The 27141-nt window shown below is 40.8% G+C and overlaps 2 protein-coding genes and 1 pseudogene across 3 annotated transcripts in view; 1 reads left to right on the top strand and 2 right to left on the bottom strand.

Annotated features, from left to right (window-relative positions):
• Window positions 1-1635: 1635 nt before the first annotated feature.
• On the top strand, window positions 1636-19940 carry GGACT (gamma-glutamylamine cyclotransferase). Its single transcript, XM_063127453.1, has 2 exons — window positions 1636-1722; window positions 18612-19940. Exon 2 carries the CDS (start codon window positions 18629-18631, stop codon window positions 19100-19102), a length of 474 nt encoding a protein of 157 aa, XP_062983523.1. The 5' UTR covers window positions 1636-1722; window positions 18612-18628; the 3' UTR covers window positions 19103-19940.
• On the bottom strand, window positions 18139-18297 carry LOC134399833 (U2 spliceosomal RNA; annotated as a pseudogene).
• Window positions 19941-22099: 2159 nt separating the features above from the next.
• Window positions 22100-27141, bottom strand: part of PCCA (propionyl-CoA carboxylase subunit alpha) — a 260737-nt gene continuing 255695 nt past the window's right edge. For both annotated transcript variants that reach the window (XM_063126107.1, XM_063126108.1), the window contains exons 23-24: window positions 24339-24416; window positions 22100-22758 (exon numbers count right to left, since the gene is read on the bottom strand). In XM_063126107.1, the coding sequence (XP_062982177.1) occupies window positions 22690-22758; window positions 24339-24416 (147 nt within the window). In that variant the 3' untranslated portion in view covers window positions 22100-22689. The remainder of the gene's footprint in view (window positions 22759-24338; window positions 24417-27141) is intronic.

Here is a 27141-nt window from a genome sequence, read left to right as displayed (position 1 = left end):
TGGGAGTAAGTCCCATTGAATTCAGTAGGACTCTTTTGAGTAGACATGCATAGGACTGCACTGGCAGTTACCATCACAATGTGATCCTAAAAAGTAATTAATTAGATACTTGGCAATAATTTTAAACCCAGTGAAGTTTAATTTAATTGCTCAACACCAAAGAAATGTATCACATCCAAAGAGTGCCAATTTGGAATTTTGAGAGTTGTGGGCATTCTCCCAAAATGGTTGCCATGGTGAGCAGGGCCAGTCACAAACCATTTCCTAAGTACAAGGCAGAGGTGGGGATATTATTACTTATGTGCCGCTTAATATATTGCCGCGGGGAGAAACTTTGTAATCCTGTATATGCTCGCATGGCAATAATCCCACTGAACTCCAGGGATTTACCTCCAGGTAAGCAGACATAGAAGGGGGGGAGCAAACATTACGTTTAGGGTTGGAGCCAATGTGACAAACATCACCCAGCAGCGGGCGGCTTTCCTGCTCTAATGCCGCTGCCTTCGCTGAAATAGACATTGAGGACTTGCATCGTTGGACCTTGTTCTTTCCCTTCCCCATCCGAAAGCGCAGGCGTACTTTTGCCCCGTGCGCTCTGCTGGTCGTCTAGACAACAGCGGGTCCCCCCCCACCCCCACCCCCACCCCCACCCCTTACTTCCTCCAGCTCTCTCTCTCTCTTCCGCCGATTCTGTCATTTAAAAAGATGACATCAATCATCTCTGGAAAAGGCGGGAGTAGGACTCGCTGAGGCGCCCACGGAGCTGCACTGGCAGAGTTACACGCGCATACAGAACGCCCGGTTTCCGGGTTGACTTGGCATTTTTGTTTCCCGCCTTTCAAGGAGTGAAAGTTCTGCAAGGAAATAGCGTACAAGGAATGTCGGCAATGAATTGGGTCCTTTGCTGCAACGGGTGTGCGACACTTCCAGGCCTCGGGTATCCAAAACAATTACTGACGGGAAATGGGCGTTTGTGTCTCACTATAACGTCCTTAACTATTATTTAATAACCCCGAAGCTCGAACTGCGTGTCCAGGTATTAAAAGAAGTAGCGGGGAGGCGATGTTGATAGCCGTTACGGCGTGAGGGAAAAGTGGCGATTCATCCTTTGCCAGTGGTGTTTTTGATACCCAAAACAACACAGCTGGCTCTCGCGGCCACACGTGTAGCTTGACTGGGTACTGAGTATTAGCTATTTCTAAGTACCTCATAACGCTGGACTACACTGCACTGTTGTTGCAGGGTTCTTGTTACAATGTAAAACACTCTGCCTTCAACTTCCAATATCCTCAGCGGTCACATTAGGGTTGTCATAAGACACCCTCAGCCTGAGACTCGCCGCCCCTCCCCCGTAAATAAACCTGAATTAGAAAGCGCAAGAATTTCTGCCTGCCTCCCCCCCCCCCACCCACACACACACCCACACCCACGTCGTTGCTATTGTGGGGATGGGACATGGCGGCTTAAAATCCTCCGTTATTTCCCATGGACAAGCACCCAGGGGGCAAAATGGCGTCGAAAGTAACCAGGGTTTCCCGTCTCTCCAGCATGCATCTGCCACTCTTAGACCAACCCTATGGAGGCGCCAACGGGCTCCTCCCACCCTTCCTCAGGGTCTAAACGGCATCGCAGAGTCCGGAAGTGGCTGTGTGGAGACGTTCTGATTGACAGCGCTCGGGCGAGTCCAAGGAGTGGGACTCGCATCAGCTGTTAAACTGGCGGGTGAGCTTTGCGAACGAGATAGAGGAGCGGAGATGATGCCTCTAACACTGAAAGCCGGTTAGGGCGAGACACCAGCTGGACCCTATGTCTTAAAAGACATTGGCGGAACAGCATCATGTGACATCGGATCGGTTGGTGGGGGAGGAAGGCGAACGAACCATCGCGCGCCCAGGTTTTTCTCGACCAATCCTGTTCTTCCAAGCGTTGGCTTTTAAATTAGCGGCGCGTGCCAGCAGCAGAATACCACGTGAGACTCAGAGAAGAACTGTATTGGTTGGGGGCTTAGATACCTGTCTGGGGGTTGGCCTGGTTCTCTGTAGTCATGTAGTTGATGAGGAAAATGAGAAGTAATTGTTTGTAGCTGTGCGGAAAAGTTCTCCTAGGTTTTTAAACAATAAATAAATGCCCAGCTTACAATACTGACTCAGTTCAACGCGGACGTTTCCCAAAAGTCCCCTTAAAATACGTGCTTAGAAGTCGCATTGGTTTCAGTGGAGAGAAATTAAAACGTGTTTTCTTTTCTCTAGTTAAATTCATGGCACCGTAAAGTGTTTGTTTTTATGAAGACTCTGGATCCTAATGTTTACCGAGCGTTGTACAGAATGTTGCAAAAAGGCCTTTGCCCAGGTGGCTCACAAAGAAAGGAAACTTTTATGTTTTGTGGTGTAGCAATGTCAATTCTGTACATTTGGCAAATGAGTTTCAAGATAGTAATATATATATATTCAGAAAGTAGCTGTCAAAGCATTGTATAAAGCTTGATTATGATTTTAAAACGAGAACAACCACCACTTATTAGTTCTTAGCCAGTATGGAAATGTGGCTCAGAAACCAGATAGAAATTTATTTTCTTTTTTTGAAACCCAACGAAATAACATCAGTTTTCTAAAATGCCTTAGTTTAATCTTTTGACTACAAATAAGGAGGGAGAGCTGGGAAGTTGCGGATGATTGAACATTTGCAGTAAGTACAATATTTTAGCTCCATTTATCAATATTACTCTTGTAATGTAAACTGTTTAAGATCACCTCAGGTACTTATAACACAAGCAAACACCTTCAGCTGTGATCCTGATCAGTTTATATTACAACAGTGAGGTTTCTGCCTCTTATACAGTTGCCAACCACAGCTACTATTAGAACAGAATTTACTTTGAATTTACAATTTGACGTTCTCACAAGAAGGTGTTTCTCTGATTATAAACTTATCGTTGTCTTGGCTGAACTATGTGCTGGTGATTGCGCTATGGCAAATGCCTCTCACGTTCCCAATGAGTTGCTGTGGTGGACAGTTCAATTACTTAGGAGTTTGTTTTATTGATCATTGTAATATATATATACATGATCTGGTTTCATACTTCTGTTTACTGCTTCCTATAAATTGTTATGTGCAAGGGATCTTGTGTTAGCATATAACCTGTAATACTAGATATTACTGGGTGAATACCCAAAGACCATGATTTTATTGTAACTTTGGGGAGGGGAAACAATGTGTTCACCCAATGCATAGATTTTAAGAGGAATATCGTTTGAAAACCAAAAGAATCATAGAGTAGGGTTGTACAAAAAACTGCAGTGTGGTACCATCCTTTCCACCCCCCTCTGGAATGAATTTAAAAACCCTGTGTATGCATGTCCTTGCAGAGATGGTCAATTTTGGCACCTACATACCTATAGGTCAAAAGGTAGGTTGAGCATCTGAAGCTACTTGCTTAGAAGGAGTACTTGATTGGCAAGTAAATAAGAACTTTAAAGGTGTATGTGTGTGCATTGGGTATAACCATATCTTTGATGTGGGAGTAATTTTGAAGTAGCGTTCCATCACACTGCTCTTGCAAGTGTTTTTTGTAAACATGCTATTAAGCCACTGTGCTCTGACTGCCAGGTCTTAGAACAGGGCAGTATAAGTAACTGATAGCTTATCCAACTGTTTGGTAACATATCTTGCTTCTCTTATCCTGTGCCCTTTCATATTTCTATTGATAATTGCTAGACACCAGTATGCTTCACTAAGGCTGCTTTTTGACATAAAGCTAATTCATGGCTTAGTGTAATGAGAACAAATCTCTAGTTTGCATGCCCCCTCCTTTTTTTGTTGCATTCACAAAGAAATCAGAAATTTCTACTTGTTTTAGCTTAACCCCAGTTTAGCATGTTGTCCTAACCCTAGCCTGTGGCGAAATGTAACTATAGTTAGTTGAAACAAGCCAGCTTCATAAACTATGGTTTGAAGGTGATTGGTTTCTATTAACCATCTAAGATTTAGCCATCCACTGTGGTTAGTTTAAAACAAAAGTGAAATCCTGTAAATTCCCTTTTAAAAAAAATTATTTAGAGTATTTTTATCCTGCTCCTCAGCCAAAACGGTTCCCAGAGCAGCTTACAGATAATCAATAAAAAAAATCAGTCACTGTCTATAGGCTTACAATATAAAAGACATGACACAAGGAAAAGGGAAGGGTGTGTGTGTGTTAAGTCTTTCAGCAGTGCTGGTGAAATGGCCCTGCTCTCCCTCTCATGGCTCCCTTAGCTCAGCCTACTGGAATGTCTGCTGGTAGTAACAGTTGAGTGAAGAGACACCATTATGGAGGTGGTCTTCAGCAGAACTGGTGAAATTGCCCCACTTCCCCATCTCATCTCCCTCAGCACAGCTGTGTCTGAGGGAGAGGATTGAGCGTGTGAGCCAAAGGTTGCTGTGGCTTGTTCTCATGATGCTAAACCAGTTTAGTATTGCGTCAGAATTGGCCCAAAGGCAAAGTGCTCTTCCTTACACAGTAAATACATGGTGCATTAAAGACTAACATATTTGTTGTGGAATGAACTTTTGTGGACTAGAACCACTTCATCAGAGCATCCAGTAGATTGAGCTCTAAAATATGAAAGCTTATACCACAATATATCATGTTAGTCTTTAAGGCAGCTTTTCCCAACAGTGAGCAGGATCCAATGGTGCCCTTGTGTGGGCGGGCAGATACGCCCATCTCAGTAGACCCAGCTGGATAGGGCCCATACACCCCTGTGAAGATTCTGCTCCTGGTTCCCTCCAGCTGTGTTGGACTACAATGCCATCATCCCAAGACAGTAGCCTATCTCCACTTAGCTGGAGGGAACCAGATTGGGAAAGGCTGCTTTAAGGTGTCACGAGACTATTGTTGTTATCCCTGCTTGCTTTGCACAAGATTAGTAAGAGGGATTATTATGCCATTGAGGGTTGTGTTCTGCAATAAATTGCTGACATCTTTAAAACTGTAATTCTAAATACAGTTTCCTTTGAGTAAGACCCATTGAACTCAGTGGGACTTTCTTTTGAGTAGACATATATAGGATTGTGCTGTTAATCTCCCTCCTGGCCTGAGGAACGAACAACTGTTTATTTATATACTATTTAAGGACAAGTGTATGACTGGGTCCAAGGGTTACAGAACACCAAATAACTTTTTTATTAAGGGAGTAATATTTATGCCCAATCCATTCCAGTTCAATTGTTCTCGTAAATTTTATAACCCAAATTATGAGTTGGAGGGAGGATTAGAAAGGGTCCCTAGAGCAGTTTACAAGTTTGTTCTATATCTGTTGCTAACTTTATCAGGAAACATATAAGCCTTAATTAATCTTAAGCCATCATACGTAAAGAAGCACAGGCAAACACTTAGTGGTGTTAATAGCAAGGGGAATAAAACACCAGATAACTACTGAATTATAGTGCAAAGTTCAGCTATAGGGGAATAAGTGATTACAAAATATGGCTTTAAAAATCAAATTAAAATCCAGATTTAAAACACACACACACACACACACCTGCCTGCGCAAAGTTTAGTTGTGAATTGCTACTAAAGTTTTCCTCTTGGTAGAAAACAGTGGTAATAAATAGTGTCCCACCATAATTCAATAACCTGGAAAACTTGGACACAAATGTTATTTTCTTGGGATACATGGCCTGACATATCCCAGTTCATAGCAAGTAATGAACAAAAAAAAAGTAAGATAGACCTGTGTCCCAAACACCTGCATACTAGACATTTGCCACATGTTGTGCGGGAGCCATGAAAGAAATAGAATATTAACAGAATATTATATAATTTCTTTATCTGAAAGAGGTTCCAAAGATAAAAGAAGGAGTAAAACACATTGTTCGGTCCAGATAGGAAGACAGGAGGGGAAAAAGTAGTTGAGATGACAGACAACAAAGCAGGATGGAGCTAGTAAAACAGCTGAGGACTGCAAATATATTCAGTTGCTATTGGGCGAGTCCACTATTGGAATATATCATGACAGATTGCTGAAAGGATTTGTGATACAGAGTAAACTTGCTGGTGCAGAGGGATAGTGACTGCACAGTAGAGGAAACAGAATAAAAAGAAACCAAAAGTTGCTACAGAAACCTCTTACAGCTTACATGGTATGAGACTGGGCCATAACATTGTAGCGATAAAGCAAAAAGTATTCTTCGAGGGGGAACAGCAAAGTAATAACTGCTGTGTCTTTTGACAGTGAACTTATTTCATTTAGATGAATACACTCCTGAATTAAGACTCTTGTCCCCAAAATGCTATACTTGCTTCCAAAAGCCATGAATGCATGGCTGAACCCTGCTGAGGCCCTCTCATACAGTACCTCAGCATCTGCATGCGGGCATAACATTTTAGAAAGAGATAGAGAAAACATAGTTACTTAAAGTAAGCTCTTTTCTGGGTCAACCACCAGCCATCAAATGTTAGTTTCAATAGTGTATAGACTTCGGGGACTCCAAAGGATTTCACAGCTGTGAGGCAGACACCACGAATGTATATGTACTTCATTCAAATATGATGCATGGATAGCATTAAGAGAATGTTCTCATCTGTAAAGAGATCGGAGTGCCTCACGCTGAATTGAGAGGAAGCCCAAATCATTTTACTTTAAAGGGCTTATTATTGGATATAAAACTATAGACAATCAGAATGGAACTTCACAAAACCACTCAGAAGAAAACTAATAGACAGGTTTCTGGAGCAAATCCTGATCTGATTTATTATTTGGTAAAGGTTTTCTTTTTTCTTTAAATAAACTTCTTTTTTCTTAGTAATTCTTAGTTTATTCTTAGTAACAGAAAGTCTAATTTCTTATATAATGCAATTGACCAATATGGGGGAGCTTCATTCCTGTTGATTGAATAATCCTTTTCAAATATATTGAGATACTCTTGAACTCATGGGATGGAAAGATGCTTTTATGAACTGACCAGGTGAAATTTGTGGAGCATCTTTACAACACTCCAGTTCTAAGCAATGCCCACCATGGGTTATTGAGGTTTGATCCACTAAAAATTCATTTGGATTTAGAAGATGCATTTGTAGTATGCTGGTAATGTAAGACCTAGGTTATTACTTCTTTTATTTCTGTCTGGGGAATAATTATTATTTCAATCTGAACTCTTAACTGGAACAATATTTCAGGATGACTAGTCAACATTTGTTTTTATCGGATGCCAAAGACAAATATATTTTTAATTTAATTTACTGTATTTGTATCCTGCTTTTCTGATATATCCTCAAGCAGCTGACCGATTAAAACAATGGTTCAACGTATACGTGTACTGTACATAAATGAAAATAAGACTGAAACTCTGGCCAGAAACAGATCGGATTGTATATACTGGGGGACTTTGTGAATGGTCTGGCTATTTGTCCTAAATAAGCTTGTCCTGAGGAAGCACTCCAAGACTCCTGTTCATTGAATTACCACACACTGCATAATTGCTTTCATCATATGAATGTACATTATTTTGATTACTATTAATGTATATTACACGCCACCAATACATAGATATACTTTTGAAATATAATAATTGTTTATAAGTACTGATGTGATTGGTTATGACTTATAAATAATATGTTCATATAGTATTAACTTGTCAATAAGAATAAGAACAATAATATATGTTGTTGTTTATTCGTTCAGTCGTTTCCGACTCTTCGTGACTTCATGGACCAGCCCATGCCAGAGCTTTCTGTCGGCCGTTGCCACCCCTAGCTCCCCCAAGGTCAAGTCTGTCACCTCCAGAATATCATCCATCCATCTTGCCCTTGGTCGGCCCCTCTTCCTTTTGCCTTCCACTTTCCCTAGCATCAGCATCTTCTCCAGGGTGTCCTGTCTTCTCATTATGTGGCCAAAGTACTTCAGTTTTGCCTTTAATACCATTCCCTCAAGTGAGCAGTCTGGCTTTATTTCATGGAGTATGGACTGGTTTGATCTTCTTGCAGTCCACGGCACTCTCAGAATTTTCCTCCAACACCACAGTTCAAAAGCATCTATCTTCCTTCGCTCAGCCTTCCTTATGGTCCAGCTCTCGCAGCCATAGGTTACTACGGGGAATACCATTGCTTTAACTATGCGGACCTTTGTTGTCAGTGTAGTGTCTCTGCTCTTAACTATTTTATCAAGATTTGTCATTGCTCTCCTTCCAAGAAGTAAACGTCTTCTGATTTCCTGGCTGCAGTCAGCGTCTGCAGTAATCTTTGCGCCCAGAAATACAAAGTCTGTCACTGCCTCCACGTTTTCTCCCTCTATTTGCCAGTTATCAATCAAGCTGGTTGCCATAATCTTGGTTTTTTTGAGGTTTAACTGCAACCCAGCTTTTGCACTTTCTTCTTTCACCTTTGTCATAAGGCTCCTCAGCTCCTCCTCGCTTTCAGCCATCAAAGTGGTGTCATCTGCATATCTGAGATTGTTAATGTTTCTTCCTGCGATTTTAACTCCAGCCTTGGATTCGTCAAGCCCAGCACGTCTCATGATGTGTTCTGCATACAAGTTAAATAGATAAGGTGAGAGTATACAACCCTGCCGTACTCCTTTCCCAATCTTAAACCAGTCCGTTGTTCCGTGGTCTGTTCTTACCGTTGCTACTTGTTCGTTATACAGATTCCTCAGGAGGCAGACAAGATGACTTGGTATCCCCATACCACCAAGAACTTGCCACAGTTTGTTATGATCCACACAGTCAAAGGCTTTAGAATAGTCGATAAAACAGAAATAGATGTTTTTCTGGAACTCCCTGGCTTTCTCCATTATCCAGCGGATATTGGCAATTTGGTCTCTAGTTCCTCTGCCTTTTCTAAACCCAGCTTGTACATCTGGCAATTCTCGCTCCATGAATTGCTGGAGTCTACCTTGCAGGATCTTGAGCATTACCTTGCTGGCATGTGAAATAAGTGCCACTGTACGATAGTTGGAACATTCTTTAGTGTTTCCCTTATATATAATAATATAATATATACATATTATATAATATATACATATATTCAAAAAGATTTTATAATTGTTTGGTTCATTCCTATTTGTGGTTGGAGGGTGTCCCACCCCAGCTTTTGATGCTACTGAAGATAACATTGCAGGGTGCCCTTAGATATCAACAGTGGAAGAGCTGCTTTTAAATCAGCTTAACTCACTAAAGAAAATTCTACATTGAGACTTATAAGGTGTTTTAGGAACAATTAGTGAGAAGGCAATTCTTTCATGTGGTGCCTTTTTTAATTTGTTTTCAAAGATTATTGTAACGTTCTTCTATATAGTCTTCCTGCTTCTACTCTTAAGTCTCTCCACCCACATGAGTTACTCTTAAACTTCTCCACTCCACATATCCATATGTGGAAATCATATCCATATTTCATGCTTTTTTACTTTGATCATATTATTCGTTTGTACCATTCACTTGACTAGTCCCCTTTCCTTGCATCTTCACTTTCAGCTTCTAATACATCTAAATTTCTCCACGTTCTTCTATATCTTCTCTTCTTTCTCTGTTGGCTTTTCCTTGGACCCTTTGCTCTGCAGGTACCAATCTTGTGTTTAAGATTTATATTACCCTCTCTATTCCCTGCTGGTGTAAATAGAAAGGAAAAGCACCAGGTATTATGTTGTTGTGTTCTATGTTGTACCTACCTGCAGAGTAGCCCTGATTAATGCCAACAGAGGTATGATGATAAATTACATATTTATCACAGTTATAGCCCACTCTTTTTACAAGGAGCCCGGGTTCCCTGAAGCTTCTACATTTTATGCTCACAACTGCTAGCCATAGAAGCCCAAGATCATTCAGTGGGAATTTGAACTTGGGTTTCCCCACTCCAAGTCCAACACTCTGTCCTTTTCACCACACTAGCTTTATACAAATGCAGTTGCGTCCTCTTTAAGGCCTGAGTGTGGAGTTATTGAAGGGTATGCTATGAGTACAACTACATCTGCATTTGAGTCATGGGTCAGGAAGGAGTTTGCATCAGTAAACCGCCCAGAGAGCTTCAGCTATTGGGCAGTATAGAAATGCAATAAATAATAAATCAGTTCTAACAATCAGGTTCTCTGTTGGTCCTGGCATGCCATGAGATTCTACATACCTCCAGGTATTTGGGGATTGAGGAGGTTGTGGGGGTCTTATGTGATTCACCTTTAGGATTTTGTGGGATTCAACATAGTTTAATGTACCTTATTGTTATTGATATGTATGTTTAAAAATATTTTCATACTATTAGCTGCCTTTGGGGCTTCTTGACCCTTAATGAAAGCTATGGACAAAGTAAATAATGAGCCTGTTTCACACAAAATGCATCAAATAAACCACCAAATGCTGGATTGGAGGAGGGAGTATTAACCACCCAGTGAAGTAAGCTATAGGGCAGAATTACAGGTACTGTCCAGTGTTATCACACCAGTAGTTGTAATGCTGTTTGTTTTTACAAACCAGGACTTCAGAGTTTCAGAGCGGACAACTGCTGAGAAGAGACCTTAACCTCTTGATTTCAAAGGGGCCGTGGTTTCCACTGGTGCCTCCCTGGCTAATGTAAGAAAGGTGTTTTGCCATAAACGGTTCTGAGGTATTTGGTGGGGTGGGAGAGGGGTCGGCCCAAGCAGGAAGCCCGTTGTCTGCCCTGTAAAGAAAATAGCAAGTTACAAAATGAAAGCATCAAAGAACCAACAGGATGCAGTCCCTGGAGTCTCTTCTGGCATGTGGGTCCTCCTTGAAAGTTAGCACTGAGTGAAGAGTGACCTTAAAACTCACTTTATTCAAACAGACTGAGCTCAGGTTTAAAGTTCAAGGCATTTTGTTTTTTCACCTGTTTCCTACAGTTTTCAGAAAGTTCTGAAGAATTAATATGTAACTATATCTGGTCACTGAGCCAACAGTGAGTTTTTTTCCCCTCAAGGGAAAATAATGTTACTGTATTAAAAAGAAGGAAAATAGGAGCTATATTGGATTGTGGTAAAACATTTCAACGCTACATCCCTAGAGCCAACACAGTACTGCACGTAGCACCCTAGAATTATCTGAATCCTTATGAATCAGAATGATTTGTCAGATGACCTTTGCTTTGGGAATAAAATGTAGCATTATATGACTGTAGGCAAAACCACAAATGTTTTTAAGAAATTTTCATCTCCAGCTCTAGCGTGGCAGGAATCTGAGCCAGTTCTCAGCATTCCATAATAGAATCCAGGGTTAGGTGAACTGCGATAAGCACAAGTTTGATTCTCAGTAACACCTGGTCACAAGGAGCATGAAGCAGATTCATTCTCCACACCTGTAGTGTATCTGAGTAGATCCATTTACTTCCATGTAAGTGAACATTACCATTGTGAACATTGCCTACTGAAGCCATTTTTTATTTAAATAAACTTTCCTCCTCCTCATTTCCCCTTTTTATTGTTCATCACTTAGATATCTTATTGGATGTAGAACAGTATATAAATCTTGTAAATAAATAAATAAATAAATAAATGTATTCATCTGGGAAAAGTAAAGTCCTGAATTCGGGGACAGATGAAGGCAGAATCTTCCCTCTGCCCCTCACAGTTGGTCATGTGGCCCTTACTGAGAGAGAATTCCATTTGTGCACATGCATAAGCATATGTGCAATGTAATCCTGTGTGCAAAGTGCTCAGAGATACACTGAACACCCCACTCCCACCCCTTCCAGGCTCTTTGCAATCTAAAAGCCCTTTCTTGGCACGCACACACACATTCCATCTGTCATAAGGATGGGCAGACTGCTAATGCGTCACTACCAGCCACTTCCTAGCATTGTACCTTATTTCTTCCGGACCAAGTATTGATGCCCAGGGCAGAGCTAGCCAATGAGGGGGGATGAGTTCTTTTCAGTGGCTCGCACAGAATTTGGGGGTGGGGGGACGACATAACAAATGGATTGTGATCTGGAATAAAGAGAGATCAAAACCCTGCTTTTCCAGGGACATCAGGAGTATTTGTTTATTTATTTATTTATTTATTTTAGCATTTTTATCCCGCCCTTTAGCCAAAAAAGCTCTCAAGGCGGCTTACAAAAATATTTCTTAAGACAGTCCCTGCCCACAGGCTTACAATCTAAAAAACATGACACAAAAGGAAAGGGGACTGGGAAGGAGGAGGGGAAATGGTGTCCCTTTACTTTCTACCATATATGTGAATATGGCACAGGGCACAGATACTTATCTAGGAGCTGCAATATAGCATTCCTCTCTCCATACACACTGTATCATAATGGTGGGCATTCTGCTATCTTAAAAATAAGTAGCATTCATAAGTACTTTTTTTTAACACAATCCTATGTATGGTATTTGGAAGCCAGCCCCACAGGGTTCAGTAGTGTTTATTCTCAAGTAAGTTTTCTTAGGAGTTCACATTCATTAACACTGTAAACATTACAACAGGCCTGCAAGGCAGGGCAGTTCTATTATGTTATTATTTCAGGGGCTGAGTTTTAAAGCTGAAGGTGTAGCGGCTTGCTTAGAGGTGCTTTGTAAGTTTCTTGCAGAGGCAAGGTTGAAGAAGAAACATCATAGTGCTTGTTCTTAAGTACTATGCTAAAGCATCTCTCATTTTACATTGTTTATTTACCCAGCTCCACCCAAAAATATTTTAGAATATATTGTAATAATAGAACCCAGGCTCAGTCTATGAAGCTGAATGGCGGGACGTTCAGGGCAGTTTAAAAGAAATACTTCGTATAGCCCGTAGTTAAATTCTACAATTCGCTACCACAAGATCTAGCAATGTCCACCAACTTGGATGGCTTAGATAAATCTATGAAGGATAAGGCTATCAATGGCTGCTAGTCATAATGGCTATATATTACTTCCAGTATCAAGATCAATATGCCTATGCATACCACTAGTTGGGGAACACGAGTGGGAGGGTGCTATTGCCCTCATTGCTTGTGGGCTTTCCATTGGAGCATGTGGTGCGCCACACTGAACAGAATGCTGGATTAGAGAGGCCTTTGGTCGGATCCAGCATAGTATTCCTTATGTTCTTAGGAACTTGTCGTTTGAAATAAATGTACAATATTAAAATGTAGTTGTAGCTGGTCTGATTGTGAGATCCTTGTCATGGTTTTCCAATGGTGTTTTCAGCTGTTTTCATCTTAAGTTACACCATATACTTTATTTTCTGTTATTTTTGCTTTCCCTTCTAAAATATCACTGTAAGCTGCACCAACAATTGGATAGGCTGTCAGTTGTAGTTAAAAGAAATCGCTTGAAGAGATGATATAAAGATTTCACTCATTTTCCCAGGATATTAAACTTTAATGGCTGCAGTATGAATATTTCATGACAGTATCTTTTGAATAGGTTGTTTTGTCCTGGAGGATATTGTACATTATAAGGGTTGATTTCTGTCTAGGCAAACTGGTGAAGTGTTGGAGCATCAACATCCCCCCCCCCCATTTGATTACAAGGAAAAGCACATTTCTGCCACTGAATCTTTTACTAATGTGGCTTAATATTTATTTATTTTTGACAGCTCACTATATGAAACTATGCATCAGATATTATTCTTTACTCTTGCCACAAGGTGGCTAAATAACCTTTTAATACATGTGAATGGGTTATTTTATACAGTACATTGTAGAACATTGCAGTTTCAGGCTTGGTCAGATTTATTTTGCATTCATTTGCTCCTTTGGAAGAATGACTGAACGAATAAACAACAACAAACAAAAGACTTAGGCCTTAGCTAGACCTAAAGTTTATCCCTGGATCGTCCTGGGGTCATCCCTGCCTGCTCCCGGGATATCCTGTGTGTCATTTAAATGAACAGGGATGACCCCGGGATGATCACGGGATAAACCTTAGGTCTAGCTAAGGCCACAGATAGTTGTGCTGGTCGATTAGAAAAAAAATCCAAAAGGCACAGTAGCACAATACCTTTGTTAGGACCACCTAATATGGCACAGAATAGTGAGCAATCTTTAGAGTCCTCCAGAGTTTTGAAGCTTTAGGACAGCAATGAAACTTCACACAGAAGTAAATGCTTGTTGTTAAATTAGTTTTGAGCAGAGAAATGTACTGGTATCTAAGAGAGGGTGAGTGAGATCTATGTTTTTCACGTCTTCTACTGCAAAGATCTTTGGTTGTCCTATATCTGAAGTTAGGTCACAGGCTTTCATGAAATTACACTTGCTGGGTTTTATGCACAGATGCGTTAGGGATTGCAATCACAAAGACTGGTCTTGATTTAAATTTAAGTTTCCTGATTGGCTCTAGCCTTGTTCTAGCCTTGTGAAAGTAGTTACACCCGCCACGAGAGAGGGCAACAGAAACGTGCAAGGAAGGTGAGGCTAGCCCAGTCCTTCTCCTAATGTGTTTACTCTAACCACTTTCACAACGCCAGAATAGGGCTTTTTTTTTCCTTTGGAAGAGCACGTCAGCAACTAGGAGCTATAATGGAAATTCTACTCTGAAGTGTTAAGCAGGGCCTTGGAAACCTTTTGCTTCGCAAAATCAATTGTAACAAAATGCCCAAGCCCTCATTTCCCTTTGATAGATGAAGATGAGAGGAGGAGCTCTTGATTTCAGTTGTGAGAAGAACTCTTCCCCGAGAAACTTCTCTTCTTTTTACCAAAAGCGTAGCTCCATATGTGCAGGAGAGAAATTGCTTAATGTAAATGAAGCGTATCTTTTGCAGACAGATGCTCTGCTTGCTATGGAGATTTTGATGTGCGTTTTCATTTTCGCTTTTATATTTTAACTTATTAACTCTGACAAGTAACCTCTTGGTTGTGAACAATTTAATTCACAATTCACTTTTTTCTGATTCAAAGTGAACATGAGTGCCCTAATCCCCTAATGGGAATTAATTGCATGTTTCAGTGCTTAACTCTGATCCTTTCTCAATCCCCACTGGGACAAGTTTCTTCCTGAAGGATCTGTGTTTGTTATTCAAAACACCATCTGAAAGGTAATGCCTTTTTTCCCTTCAAAAAAGGGAACTAGAGCAACCAAATATTAATGTTCTTTTCTTTGTAGGCGAACAAACTGTAGCCTCGAACCCATCAAATGTCACAAAGGATAAACATACAAACCTAAATGTTGATGAAATAACAGGGCAAATCAGTATGCATTTTGAAAAGGGGGCACCACAAGAAAGGAGCATGTGGGTTTGAGGAGAGTCTTGGGTGTTTTCAGAAAATAATATTCACTTCTTCTCACTTGACATCAATAATACAAGTCTTGCTCAGTGGTCAAAAGGGGACTGATGGGTTTTACAGTGGCAGTCCTTTTGACTAATACTAGGATTCTTTTTTTCTCATTTATTTTAAATAGTGCTTTGTCATCATCTTTAATAACCCTGTCTCCATACTGCAGACAATGCAGGAAGAGCTAAGCCTGAGACATTTTCTTAAGGCCACCTATTTTATTTTTATCTCACCTTCCCTCCAAAAAGTGCAAGGTGGCCTACATGTTATTCTCCCTTTTTCCTCCCCATGTTTATTGTAATAACAGTCCTATGAGGTGGGTTAGGGCTGAGAGCTAGTGACTGGCCCAAGGTTCAACCATGAGCTGAGTATGGATTTGAAGCTAGGTTATAGCCTGAAACCCTCTAATCTCTGCACCACTCTGGCTCTCACCTAGTGACTTCATGGCTGAGGGAGGAGCTGATCCAGGGACTGCTGGCCTCACACATGCTATGTAACTTCCAAACTGCATGCCATGAGGGAACTACTTGTGTGGCATGAGAAAAACGAATAATGAAAGGCTTGCGTGAGGCCTAGTACTCCCCAACAGAGACAGCTGCCTGCTGTGCCTCTCTGCATGATTCACTACTCTGGCTTTGCCTCCTCCTATTCCAGCCTCCACCGAGGCCCTATTAATTAATTAATTAATTATATTTCTAGATCACCCAATAGCTGAAGCTCTCTGGACAGTCCACAGCCGTGTATATCTGTTTAACTGTCATAGTTTCTCCTAAAGAATACAGGGCATTGTAGTTTGGTGTGGTGCTGAGAATTCTCTGCTAGCCATACCCTCCACCATTCCCGGAGTTTCCTGAAGAGAGGGACATGGGGAGAAGGAATGACAATTAAATCAAATTAAGTCTGTAGTGTAGATATGTTCTGAGGATGGCCACTGCTACCTTGTCTCTACATCTGGTGTAATTTGCTCTTTTCAATGACTCCTGATGCACAAAGGCAGCATGAGGCGGCTGTCAGTTTCGTCTCTGCATGAGTCATTGCTGGGGCCTTGCCACTTGACTCTCAGGAGAGATGTCCAGTGACTCATGCAAAAACTGAGGGTGGGTAATTTATTCATGACATTTTTATCTTGCCGTTCCTTGCTATCTTACATTCTCTGACAGTAAACCTCTTGGGCTGCTGTAAGAGTGAAATGAGCCTCCAATTTTAATTTGGAAAAATACATGGCACTACACCCAATCTAAACAAATGAATTGGGAGGGGGGACTTAAAGACAAGCTAAGGGGAGTTATGTATTTAACATTTTCCTATGCCTTTAACACCATTTAATGATCCACCATCTTCAGTTGGGGCCAGGTGGCCCTCCCACCTTCTGAAGATGCTCTACATCTGGTAATTAGAGACCAAACTGCTGTGTTGGGGAAAACCAGAGACCATCTCTCCTAGCAGTTCAGTGACTGATAGCAGAATCTGGGAAAGCGTCAGATGTTCTGGGCTTTAGGTAGACAGAACCATCACGAAAGGAGGGAGGGAGGTGCAGCTGGGAAGCAGAATACTTTGAACAGTAGCCAAGGAATAAAATGGGAACCTTTTCATTACTTTAGTAAATAGGAGCCGCTTTTGCCCTACACTGGGAAAGGTGGTCCCAAAATGGAACATCAAAATAGGCAGCCAGGTGTATTGCAAAAGACTAGCTCCACACTTGTGCCAAAAGCTAGAGACACAATCTGTGACAGACACCTCCTGATGAGAAACATCAAACATTCTGGAAATGGTGTAATGGAATGAAGGCTAGATCTTTGCCAGAGTATGAGCAGCACCCTTTGTGTAAGGCTTGCTAAAGTTAACAGTTGTGAACAAAAGGAATGTTGAAATTCAACCTGTGCTTTAAAAAAGAAGAGAAAACCTGTACATTTTGCTGCTTGTATTCAGTTACAAACATCATCAGCGGTTGATTTGGGAAATTATGTCATCTAGCATTGTACACAGTACATTGTACAAAATATATTCATAGAACCTTCACAGAACTTGTTCTAGCTAAGGAGGACACACACACACACACACACAGTGTCAAATGTGAAACCTTGCCTTTGGAACCATAGTGGTTCCAAAGCTATTAGATGTTCCATTGCTTTAGAAGACTCAGTTCTATAGAGATGACACTACATGGTGTTTCCAAAAGTTGTTTTGGGAAAAACATCTGAACATATGAATTCACCCTAAGCTTTTGTCAAAGGGAACAGAACTTTCAAGTGCTGATTTCTCCCATTGGTCTTCAATCCTTAATAGTTTGTCAAGATCTGAATTAGCATTTAGGAATATATAACTGCAGTTACAAAGCTACTTCAGTACACTAAATACACCCGCCCCATGCTATGTGAGGTGTGGGTGCATTATCATTCTTCCATTGCCCCTAATTGGGTTGTATTCAATATTAGTCCTACTTAAATTAGACTAATTTAAATGAATGGACTTAAGTTAGATTAACACTGGCTAAAACCCACTGATCTAGTTTGCACGTAATGCCAATTCAAGGGTTGTTTAATCGATGAATTGACAGAACCGCAAGCAAGGGAGGGAGGGAGCTAGCTGCTTCCTGTGTGCTCCTCGCTTTCACGTTCAATCAGCTTTAATCAACAGCCCAGTGTCTGTTTTAGGGTTATGCGAGGGTTGAGGGTTGTTTAAGGCTCGCATAACCCATGCTCGCCAGGTTTGCACAACATGACAACACCTGAATGGGGTTTGCATATGCAACCTATCATAGGGTGACCATATGAAAAGGAGGACAGGGCTCCTGTATCTTTTAACAGTTGCATAGAAAAGGGAATTTCAGCAGGTGTTATTTGTATATATGGAGAACCTGGTGAAATTCCCTCTTCATCACCACAGTTAAAGTGTAGGAGCTATACTAGAGTGATCAGATTTAAAAGAGGGCAGGGCACCTGCAGCTTTAACTGTTGTGATGAAGAGGAAATACCTAACCTATCACCCTTGGGTGCCATGCTCACCATGGGTTAAATAGTGTGTTGTCCAATCCCAGTGACTCGCTGCTGAAAACACTGGGATCATGAAAATGAATACTACTTTTCTATGTACTACACTTGATCTTAGCCAAAAGGCCGAGAATGTAGTCATATGGCCATATGCACAACTGCATGGAGGAAATGAATAGTATGAACCAAACTTTCAATAATTAGGGTGGTGTCTGGTGCCTACTACAGAGCAATATCCAACCATATCCAACCATTTCTTATTTTCACTATGGTCATGATGTTTTGTCTTTAGACTTGTTCATTGTGGATTTTAATAGGAATGTTAAGAAGAGGCTTGTTTTTAGGCAAGTGTATTTGTGAATCTTTTTGCTCCAAGAGCAACAAAGTTGTAAGGAGTAATGTTTATACAAAGTTCAATCATTTTATTTATGCTAATTTTTGTTTTCTTTCAGTTCCTTCGATTGGAAGAATGGCCCTTGTCTTTGTCTATGGGACCCTTAAGAAAGGCCAGCCAAACTACCCACGTATGATAAATGGTGCTCATGGGATATCCAGATTCCAGGGCAAGGGACTCACAGTGGAGAAATACCCCCTGGTGATTGCAGGGAAATACAACATTCCTTATTTGCTGAACAACCCAGGAAAAGGGCACCGTGTCACTGGAGAGATTTATTCTGTTGATGACCAGATGTTGCAATTCCTTGATGAGTTTGAAGGTTGCCCAGACATGTATCAGCGTACTCCAGTGAGAATTGAAGTAGTTGAGTGGGAAGGTAAAAGTAGCGCACCTGAAGGAAGACCAGCTGTTAACAGCATTCTGGAATGCTATGTGTACAGCACCACCTCTTATCAGCCCGAGTGGATAAATCTCCCTTTCTATGACAACTATGATTCCTTTGGGAAACACAGACTTCCGTATGTGCTACGGGAAAGCAGAGATTAAAATTGGAAGATAAAGAGAGTACTTCAGGATGATAACATGAACATACTAAGAAGCTGAATAAAATGTCTAGCATTTAACGCTTAAAGGAAGCACTAACGTTTCTGACCAGAATATAATTGATTTTAAACAATAATTTATTTTATAGTTCAAATCAGGTTTGCAAACTTAACTTGCCTAGTCATGTAAGGCGAATAATGTATAAGTTGTTTAGTTTTTTTGTTGCACTTCTCATCTTAAAACTTCATCAAAAATATTTTGTTTTTGTGCAAGGCAAAGAGGAAATGTTGCTGCAGTGTGGTGTAGTGGCTAGAGTGTCGGAGTTGGGAGATCCGATTTCTACCACATTATAAACTTCTGTTTTCAAGCCTGCACAACTTTCATATAAGCCAGAAAATGGCTCTAGCAAGAAATCAGTCAAACACTGCTAGATCAGTACGTTTACTAATGGAATTCAGCCAGCAAAGAGATGTCCTCAAAATCCAATCCTGTGGGTTTCAGTATGTTCAAGTGGTCAGGATGGCACAAGAATGATCAGAGCCTTTCATGATATGTGGCAGTGTTCTGATGTGAGCTGAGCATTGTCCTGGAATAGCAAGTTCAATTGATGCTACTGTGCTGCCAAGAGCCACAGTCACAGTCATCAGCTCCAGAGGAAGTTGTGGCATATAAACTGAGATGGTGGCAGGGCGAAGGGGTGGGGGTGGGAGAGAATGTAGTATTGGCTCATTTGGTATAGTCCAAGTGGTACGGAACCCCTTGCTTCCTCATACTGTTTCAATTCAGAGGTGGGTTTTCTTGTATTCAAATTTCTTTCCTGTTGTCTACTTCAGCTGCCTAAATGACCGTAGACTGTGGGTGCTTCCAGATGAACAACTCTTATTACTACCGATCAAAAAACATTATGCAGCTATTCTGTGTTTTCCTCCTTAATGCATTTTTGGTAAGAAAAAAGAATGAAGTAGTGATAGGAAAGGGTTACAAATGGAAGGCAATGACATCTGAACATCCCCTAAAATTCTGTGAATGAAGCAGGATGATAACATAATAAAACCTTGTGTGGCAACACCCTATTTTGTCGGGTGTTGATTGGCAACATGAACCAGCACCCACCTTCCAGTTAGAGCTCAGAATTTTGACATATGCTAGTAGGGAAAAGTTCAGAGATTAGGGACATCCATGTTCTGAACTGATTATATATATATTTTTTTTAAAAAAAATAGCATCCAAGTGTAGCCTTGATATACGATTGAAGTGCAAGGCAGTTCCTGGTATTGGTTAAACACACAATACTCCCTCCTTTTCGTTTGTGTAATTATTCTAGTCTTTAAGTTTGTACACATAAAATTGCTTGATTGTAATCATATTTTCCATTTTGTTTTCTTTCTTACTCCTTTTCTTCTCTGCAGTAGTCTGCTGTTTGTTCATTATTTTCATTTAATAATAAATTTGTAATAAATAAGCTTTTAAGGGGGATTATTTTAATTGTACAGTGGTAGTGATATGAACTGAGACAAAAGGCATAGTTTACTAAGATTGATTGTAAATCAGAAGTCAACTTCTAAAATATGTTTTAAAATCATGTACTTTGATATTACTTAAATGACTACATGTTAGCAGGCTGAAACTTCTTGATGCTATTATAAGTTGAACTAAATCTAAACCCCAGAACCTTTTAAATGTACAGTAGCTGCCTGATACACTATAGTAGATTTACAAAAACTGTGACAATTATATAAACCAATAAATATTCAGTTAAAGTATCTGAACAACCTTTGGTTCTTTTGTGTCATTTTCTTTTTGTTTTTTAAGGATGGTTAAACATAATGGCTTTGGATTCAGGAACTGCATTCTGTAGACAGATGGCCTCTTGGAAGGGACCTCCACTCAGCAAATCCCATTCTGCAAGGTCCACCAAGGGAAGTCCACTTTCATCATCTTAGTTGCATGCGCCTCAATCTGGATCCAATCCAATGTCTCTTATAAATTAACTAGTTTTCAATCTATAATAATAAACGTAGATGTGTGTCTGTCTGTCAGCACCATAGTTCAAAGGCCATGAACCCAAGACACCTAAAAGCTTGCATACATACTAAGAGGATCTTAGGGATGTGCTTAGGGTTATTTGGTTGCTAAAACAGATTCATGACTTTTTAGTTACATTAAATGTGTCTGTATTTATCAAGCTTGCAGTAATGTCTCCAGTCACTGGGTTTATTTCCCTAACCAGTGCATAGCTTTGCAGTTCAATACAGTTTGGAGCCAGTGGGTAGTAGTCCAAGGAGAGAGTTATACAGCTCCCCCCTCCCTCCTGCTGTGTGACAGCCCCTCCTCCAGGTAAATGGAGTAGACAGACCCACCCTTATGGGCATCATGGCAAGGGCTGTGCCTAGGGGTGCCAGCAGCCATTCAGATGGGGCAGGCACAATGTGCCCAAGTGTGACATCTGTATAACTTAGCTTGAAGTCTTTGCTGTATCAAACTAAGGGTTATTCCAACCCATATGAAGCCAGGTACATTTGCTAGTATACAATATGTAAGCTTTTCAGGTACAAAAAATTCTTACTCCGGCTGGATGTTTAAGCAGAAAAGGGATTTCTGGGCTTGGACATTTACACCCAGGTCATCTGTGTCTGCAGACTGGTCTTAAGAGGAGGGAGTACTCTCAGATTCATCTGGTAAAGCCAGGCCATGTTTAGATTCATCTTGTAAAGCCAGGCCATACTCTAGAGAATCTGCTAGAGTTGAAAACGTTAAAACTAGCAGTGACATTTCTGTTTCCAGCACTTTACAAAAGCTGCAAGATCCTTGGAAAACAGAGAATTTTGAAAGCACGCTATATACTAAGCTTTTTTTTATTAGCATTTTCCCCAATTGTTTTGCTTATAACATTTTAACTGTAATCTGCCCTAAAAGGAGGGGTAGAAATATATAAAATAAATAAATACTAAACAATATAAATTAATAATATTTAGCTTGATAGTGTGCCCTTCTGCCAGATCTATACATGTAGCACAATGAGGTGGATGGAATCAGCTGCGCTATTTCATACTGCATGAGAGGATATCATTATTTTTTGAAAGCTTTGCCACAAATAAACAGAAACCCTCTCTGCAAGTAGAACACTCCCTCTACTACCTGCAGGGAAATTTTACATATGGGAGCATTCAAAAACAACATCCTTTGTCTGCAGTTTGAACTGGTACAATCAGACTGCAGAGATACATAGATCAAGTTTTAGCTTAAAGTGTCAAAGTTGTGAAGAGTCTGAATGACACAGTTTATATGCCAAAATGTTAGTTTTATTGATTTGTTTCATTCCAGTAGAACTGCCAATGAGAATTACAAATCTCATATATACAGGTATTTATAAAGGAGTGAAATCTGAGATCCAGAGGCAATTTTAACTTAAGTCTGTGCAGGGTAAACTATATGGCCTCTTGTGCAACAGAGATTGTTAAAAAAAAAAGAAGAAGGTCATAGCAACACTTGAGTTTACATAATTCTCTTGCTATTTTAACATTCAATTTGTGAGTGAACATGACACAAAGGTGCTAGTCCAACTTTGGTAATGTATGAAAGAAATGGTTTCATTCCAGTTCCACAAGCTCATCTCCTTCCCCAACCGTTTCACCAGCTTTGCAGTGCACAGCTTTCACCTGCAGAACAAAGAAAGAAATAATCAAATTGATTCTGAAAACAGGGCCAAGCAGCATTTATTTTTAATTGCCATTGGCTTCACAAAGAGAATAAATGATGTGTTTCCACTTAAAAGACATATAAACACATGAAACAACCAAAATCTAAACGCATCTTCTGGAACATAATCAAACACATTGTCAAGGTTTTTGTACTGTGCTTCTATGCCTATCCAAAAAAACCGAAGGCAAGCTTGTTTTTTGTTTTTTATACATCCCAGACTTTTAAGCAGATACATATAAAGAAGGATATCTTTTTTTAAAGGGTGATTTTGGTAAAAATCTGACAACTTTATTTTTTTTTAACATCTAGAGGCTCAACGCTATTGATGTGTTGGATGCTTATCTTTGCTGCAGTTGCTTTGAATTTTTACTGTAAATCACTTTGGGACAAAAGGCGGTAACTCACTCACTCACTAAATCAACAAAGATTCCTGCCAGAACAGAAAAGTCTTATAGATCATATGTGATCACACATATGCAATACAGTTTGCAAATACAGGACAAGACTACTGGTCTGTTTAGAGATATATGAGCATGGCTGCATCAGAGGACAGGACAGCTGCTTGCTTGTGCAACAGGCAAGCATACCCAGCTGTAACACTGAAGCAATCGTTTTTGAAGAAGTGGGATCTCTTGAAGCCTTGAGAGTAATAGGGCATGGGCCTGTCCCTGGCACTGGGCACATCTGCCTGGGCCCGTGAGGGGCGGACGTGGGAGCATCTGCTGCCCTCACAGGCCCAGGTGGGGTTTTGCCCCAACCAAAGGATAACATGAACAATTAACACAGGTTCCTTCCATTGATATGAACAGGCTATTTATCTGCAACTGATGTTCTTTGAGTGGTTACTTCTGCAATTCCACATATAAACAAATATATGGTCGCCTATAAGTGTAACTGTATGTGGGACTTCACAGATTACAAAGAGCAACAGTCCTATTACTCACAATAAGAATATTCCTTTCTGGAAGACCAGAGGTCATACAGGTAAGTACTTTGCAGTATACAGCCTAAAGAAGCTTGTGCCTAGCTCTGCCTATCTCCTGTGTCAAGCCACTTTAAAAACTAAGTATGTGGAGGGGCAGAGGAGTCATGTTCATTTGGCGGGGGGTGGTGGAATGCTTGTGGCCTATAAATCCATTGTGCACTGCATATTTGGCAAGTTTCTAGTGGATAAATGAAAACAGCTGAACAGAACTGAATGGTGAAATCACAAAGCAAGTCATCCATTATGATTTCTAGGGCTACTATTTAGTATATGCCTGTTTAACTCAAGTGCACTTAACTCTGTATTGGACTGTGGCCTGGGCCCAAATTTAACAGAGGGGCTGCAGTCAAGGCAAATCCTTTTTGAACACCTGACAAACACTTAAGAATCCAAACCCTGGTATGGCACCAGTTTCAAATTGGTGCCATACAGTTTAAGGCTGATGCCAATGTTTAAACTCTCTGAGGAATAATCATATCTATTTTCATCATTGTTGAAAATGAAGCCCAGGTGGCAAATGCCACAAGGTTTCAGTAGTACATCAAGGCTTACCTTGCCAGTTTTAGCAGCAACCAAACTGTTCTGCATTTTCATAGCTTCGATCACACAGATCTCCTGACCTTCTGCAACCTAGTAACAGCAAAAATGTGACATTAAAATGCTGCAAGGGGGAAAATTGTGTTAAAAACACTGCACCTTGTATCCTATGTGCATAGCCTTTCTAACCACCAAAATCACATTCTGATGCTAAGAAGTACTGTATCAAAATATGATGTGCTCAGCTGTGATGAAGACACAAGTTCAGATGCTACAGTTATTACATTCTGTATGTTTGGGCAAACATCCCTGAGACCATAGGATACTGCAGATCTCTCCTGCTGTGAGTGTAGAAGAAGACCTACTATTCAGCATTTAGTATATATACCCAGGGTTTAAGACAGGAATGGAATAGAGAATTGGAGTGTCCTATTTTGCCTAATTGTTGCCCTAGCGTCTGTATCTGAAGCTTCTATGGATCTTAGGCTACGACTTATTCAGCAAAAACAAAAAAATTGTTTGGGGTTTATTAGACTCCACAATGCCTCTTTATTAAGGGTTTGTCTAACTTGCATAATTGTTGGAGATGCAATAATGTTTCCTTAATTCACATGTTTTGGCAAAGCCCAATATTTGCCCCCTTTTGGGAAGAGGTTACAATAAGGATAAACTTTGTATTGAAACAATCTTTAATATGGAACGATGTGCATGTCCTCCTAAACTACTTACTGGTTTCTTGGAAGTTAACACATGGTCAGCGCAAATTGATTTTTAGACCCCTTCTGACAGCTAAAAGACTTACACTATTATGTTGGAAGGATAAATGCTCACCTTCCATAATGCAGTGGACTGAGGACTTAACAACACTATCAATATTTGAACAGATGTTATATAGAACCCACTTGCGAGTGGATAAGTACATGGATATTTGGTCTGCATTTCTTGAAACCTATGCATAACTCTCTCCTCCTTCTTTATGAATGGTATATCTAATAAAAAAAAATGACATTCCTATGTATGTGATTTTAAGGCAGCTTTAAAGCCTAGCCTTTTCCAGCAGGCCTATCCAGATAAATCATGAGTTTTTAAGATGTATTGATTCCTGTTCTAATGTTGTTCCCCGCCTCGATCCAAAGGGAGAGGCGGGTAAGAAATAAATATATGATGATGATGATGATGATGATGATGATGATGATGTAAAAAAAATTCCTTTTCACAATTTATTTTCTGTTCTGTTTTGTTAAATTCACAATAAAAGAAAAAAATGGGGAGGGGGAATAAGGTCCGCCCTTGAGTGGCAGTAAAAAGCACCATCACCATAGATGGTTCAATGATGGTCATGGCAAAAAAGACAGGTTGCTTACCTGTAACTGTAGTTCTTCGAGTGGTCATCTGTGCATTCACACATATGGGCTCTGCGCCTGCGCTGAGCTAACAGTCGGAACTTCTAAAGCTGAGAACGTTGAATTTGGCGGGAACCCCTCCCCCACCATCAAGTGCGCATGCACCGCGGGTTCCCGCCTACCTTCTCAGTTTCCGAGACCATCTTGCTGGTCCCAGATCCTAGGAGATAGCGCCTCTATCGATGCCCAGAACTGTCGACACCGAAGAGGGGATGGTGGGGGGGTTGTGTGAATGCACAGATGACCACTCGAAGAACTATGGTTACAGGTAAGCAACCTGTCTTTCTTCTTCGTGGTCTCTGTGCATCACACATATGGGAGATTAGCAAGCTGACTTACCGGAGGCGGGTCGGTGTCGGCTGTCATCATTGGAGGATTGCAGAGAGAACAGCTCTGCCGAAGTTGGAGTCGCGTCTGGCTCTGGTATCGAGTCTGTAGTGGGTAGCGAACGTAGTGGATTTGGACCATGTCGCCGCCCTGCAGATCTCCGGGATGGAGACGCCTCTTGAAAAGGCTGTCAATGTCGCTATTCCCCTAGTCGAGTGGGAACGGATTGGTTGTGTCAACTGAAGTTGTTGGGTCTCGTATGCTAGTTTAATAGTCTGTACGACCCATGTAGCAAGTCTTTGGGCTGAAACGGGTAAGCCTTTTTTAGGACCCCCGTAACATATGAACAGCTGCTGTGTCTTTCGATATGGGGCTGTTCTGTCTTTGTAGAAGGCTAACGCCCTTCGAACATCTAGGGTGTGTAGAGTCCTTTCTAGAGGTGAAGCTGGAGTTGGAAAAAAAGATGGTAAAACTATCTCTTGGTTGACATGGAACTCTGAAAATTACTTTTGGACGGAAGCTAGGGTCTGTTCGGAGAACAGCTCTGTTGCTGTGGAACGTAAGGAAAGGTGGATCGATGCGAAGAGCTGCTAACTCGCTAGCCCTTCGTGCTGTTGTAATAGCTATTAGGAAAACGACTTTTAGTGTGAGGAGTCTTAAGTCTATGGTAGCCAGAGGCTCGAAAGGCTTATCGAGAAGCGCCTTTAGGACAACAGATAGACTCCAGTGTGGTGTAAAGTCTTTCAATGGAGGGGCCAAGTTGTTAACTCCCCTAAGAAATTGTCATACAAGGGTGTGTGAGAAAACTGAGTAGCCGTCTACTGTCGACCGTTATCTGGATCCTTCGTGGTATGCACCATTTGAGGATCTGGGTTGTCTTCCGAATCAGTGGTGAGGATCGAGTTCCTCCCTCTTTGTTGAGGTGCCACATGACAGCAGTATTGTCGGTAAGGAGCTGTATGTGATGATTTGTCAGCACGTCCTCGAAAGACACTAGGGCCTTTTGGACTGCTATCATCTCGTGTAGGTTGATGTGCTTTTTCTGCTCTGTATCGTTCCATTTTCCTTGAGTTTGGAAATGTGCACAG

This window comes from Elgaria multicarinata, chromosome 5, assembly GCF_023053635.1.
Source record: "Elgaria multicarinata webbii isolate HBS135686 ecotype San Diego chromosome 5, rElgMul1.1.pri, whole genome shotgun sequence".
Classification (NCBI taxonomy): Eukaryota; Metazoa; Chordata; class Lepidosauria; order Squamata; family Anguidae; genus Elgaria; species Elgaria multicarinata.
The sequence above is the reverse complement of the archived record's forward strand: the minus strand, read 5'-3'. Positions and strand labels throughout refer to the sequence as shown.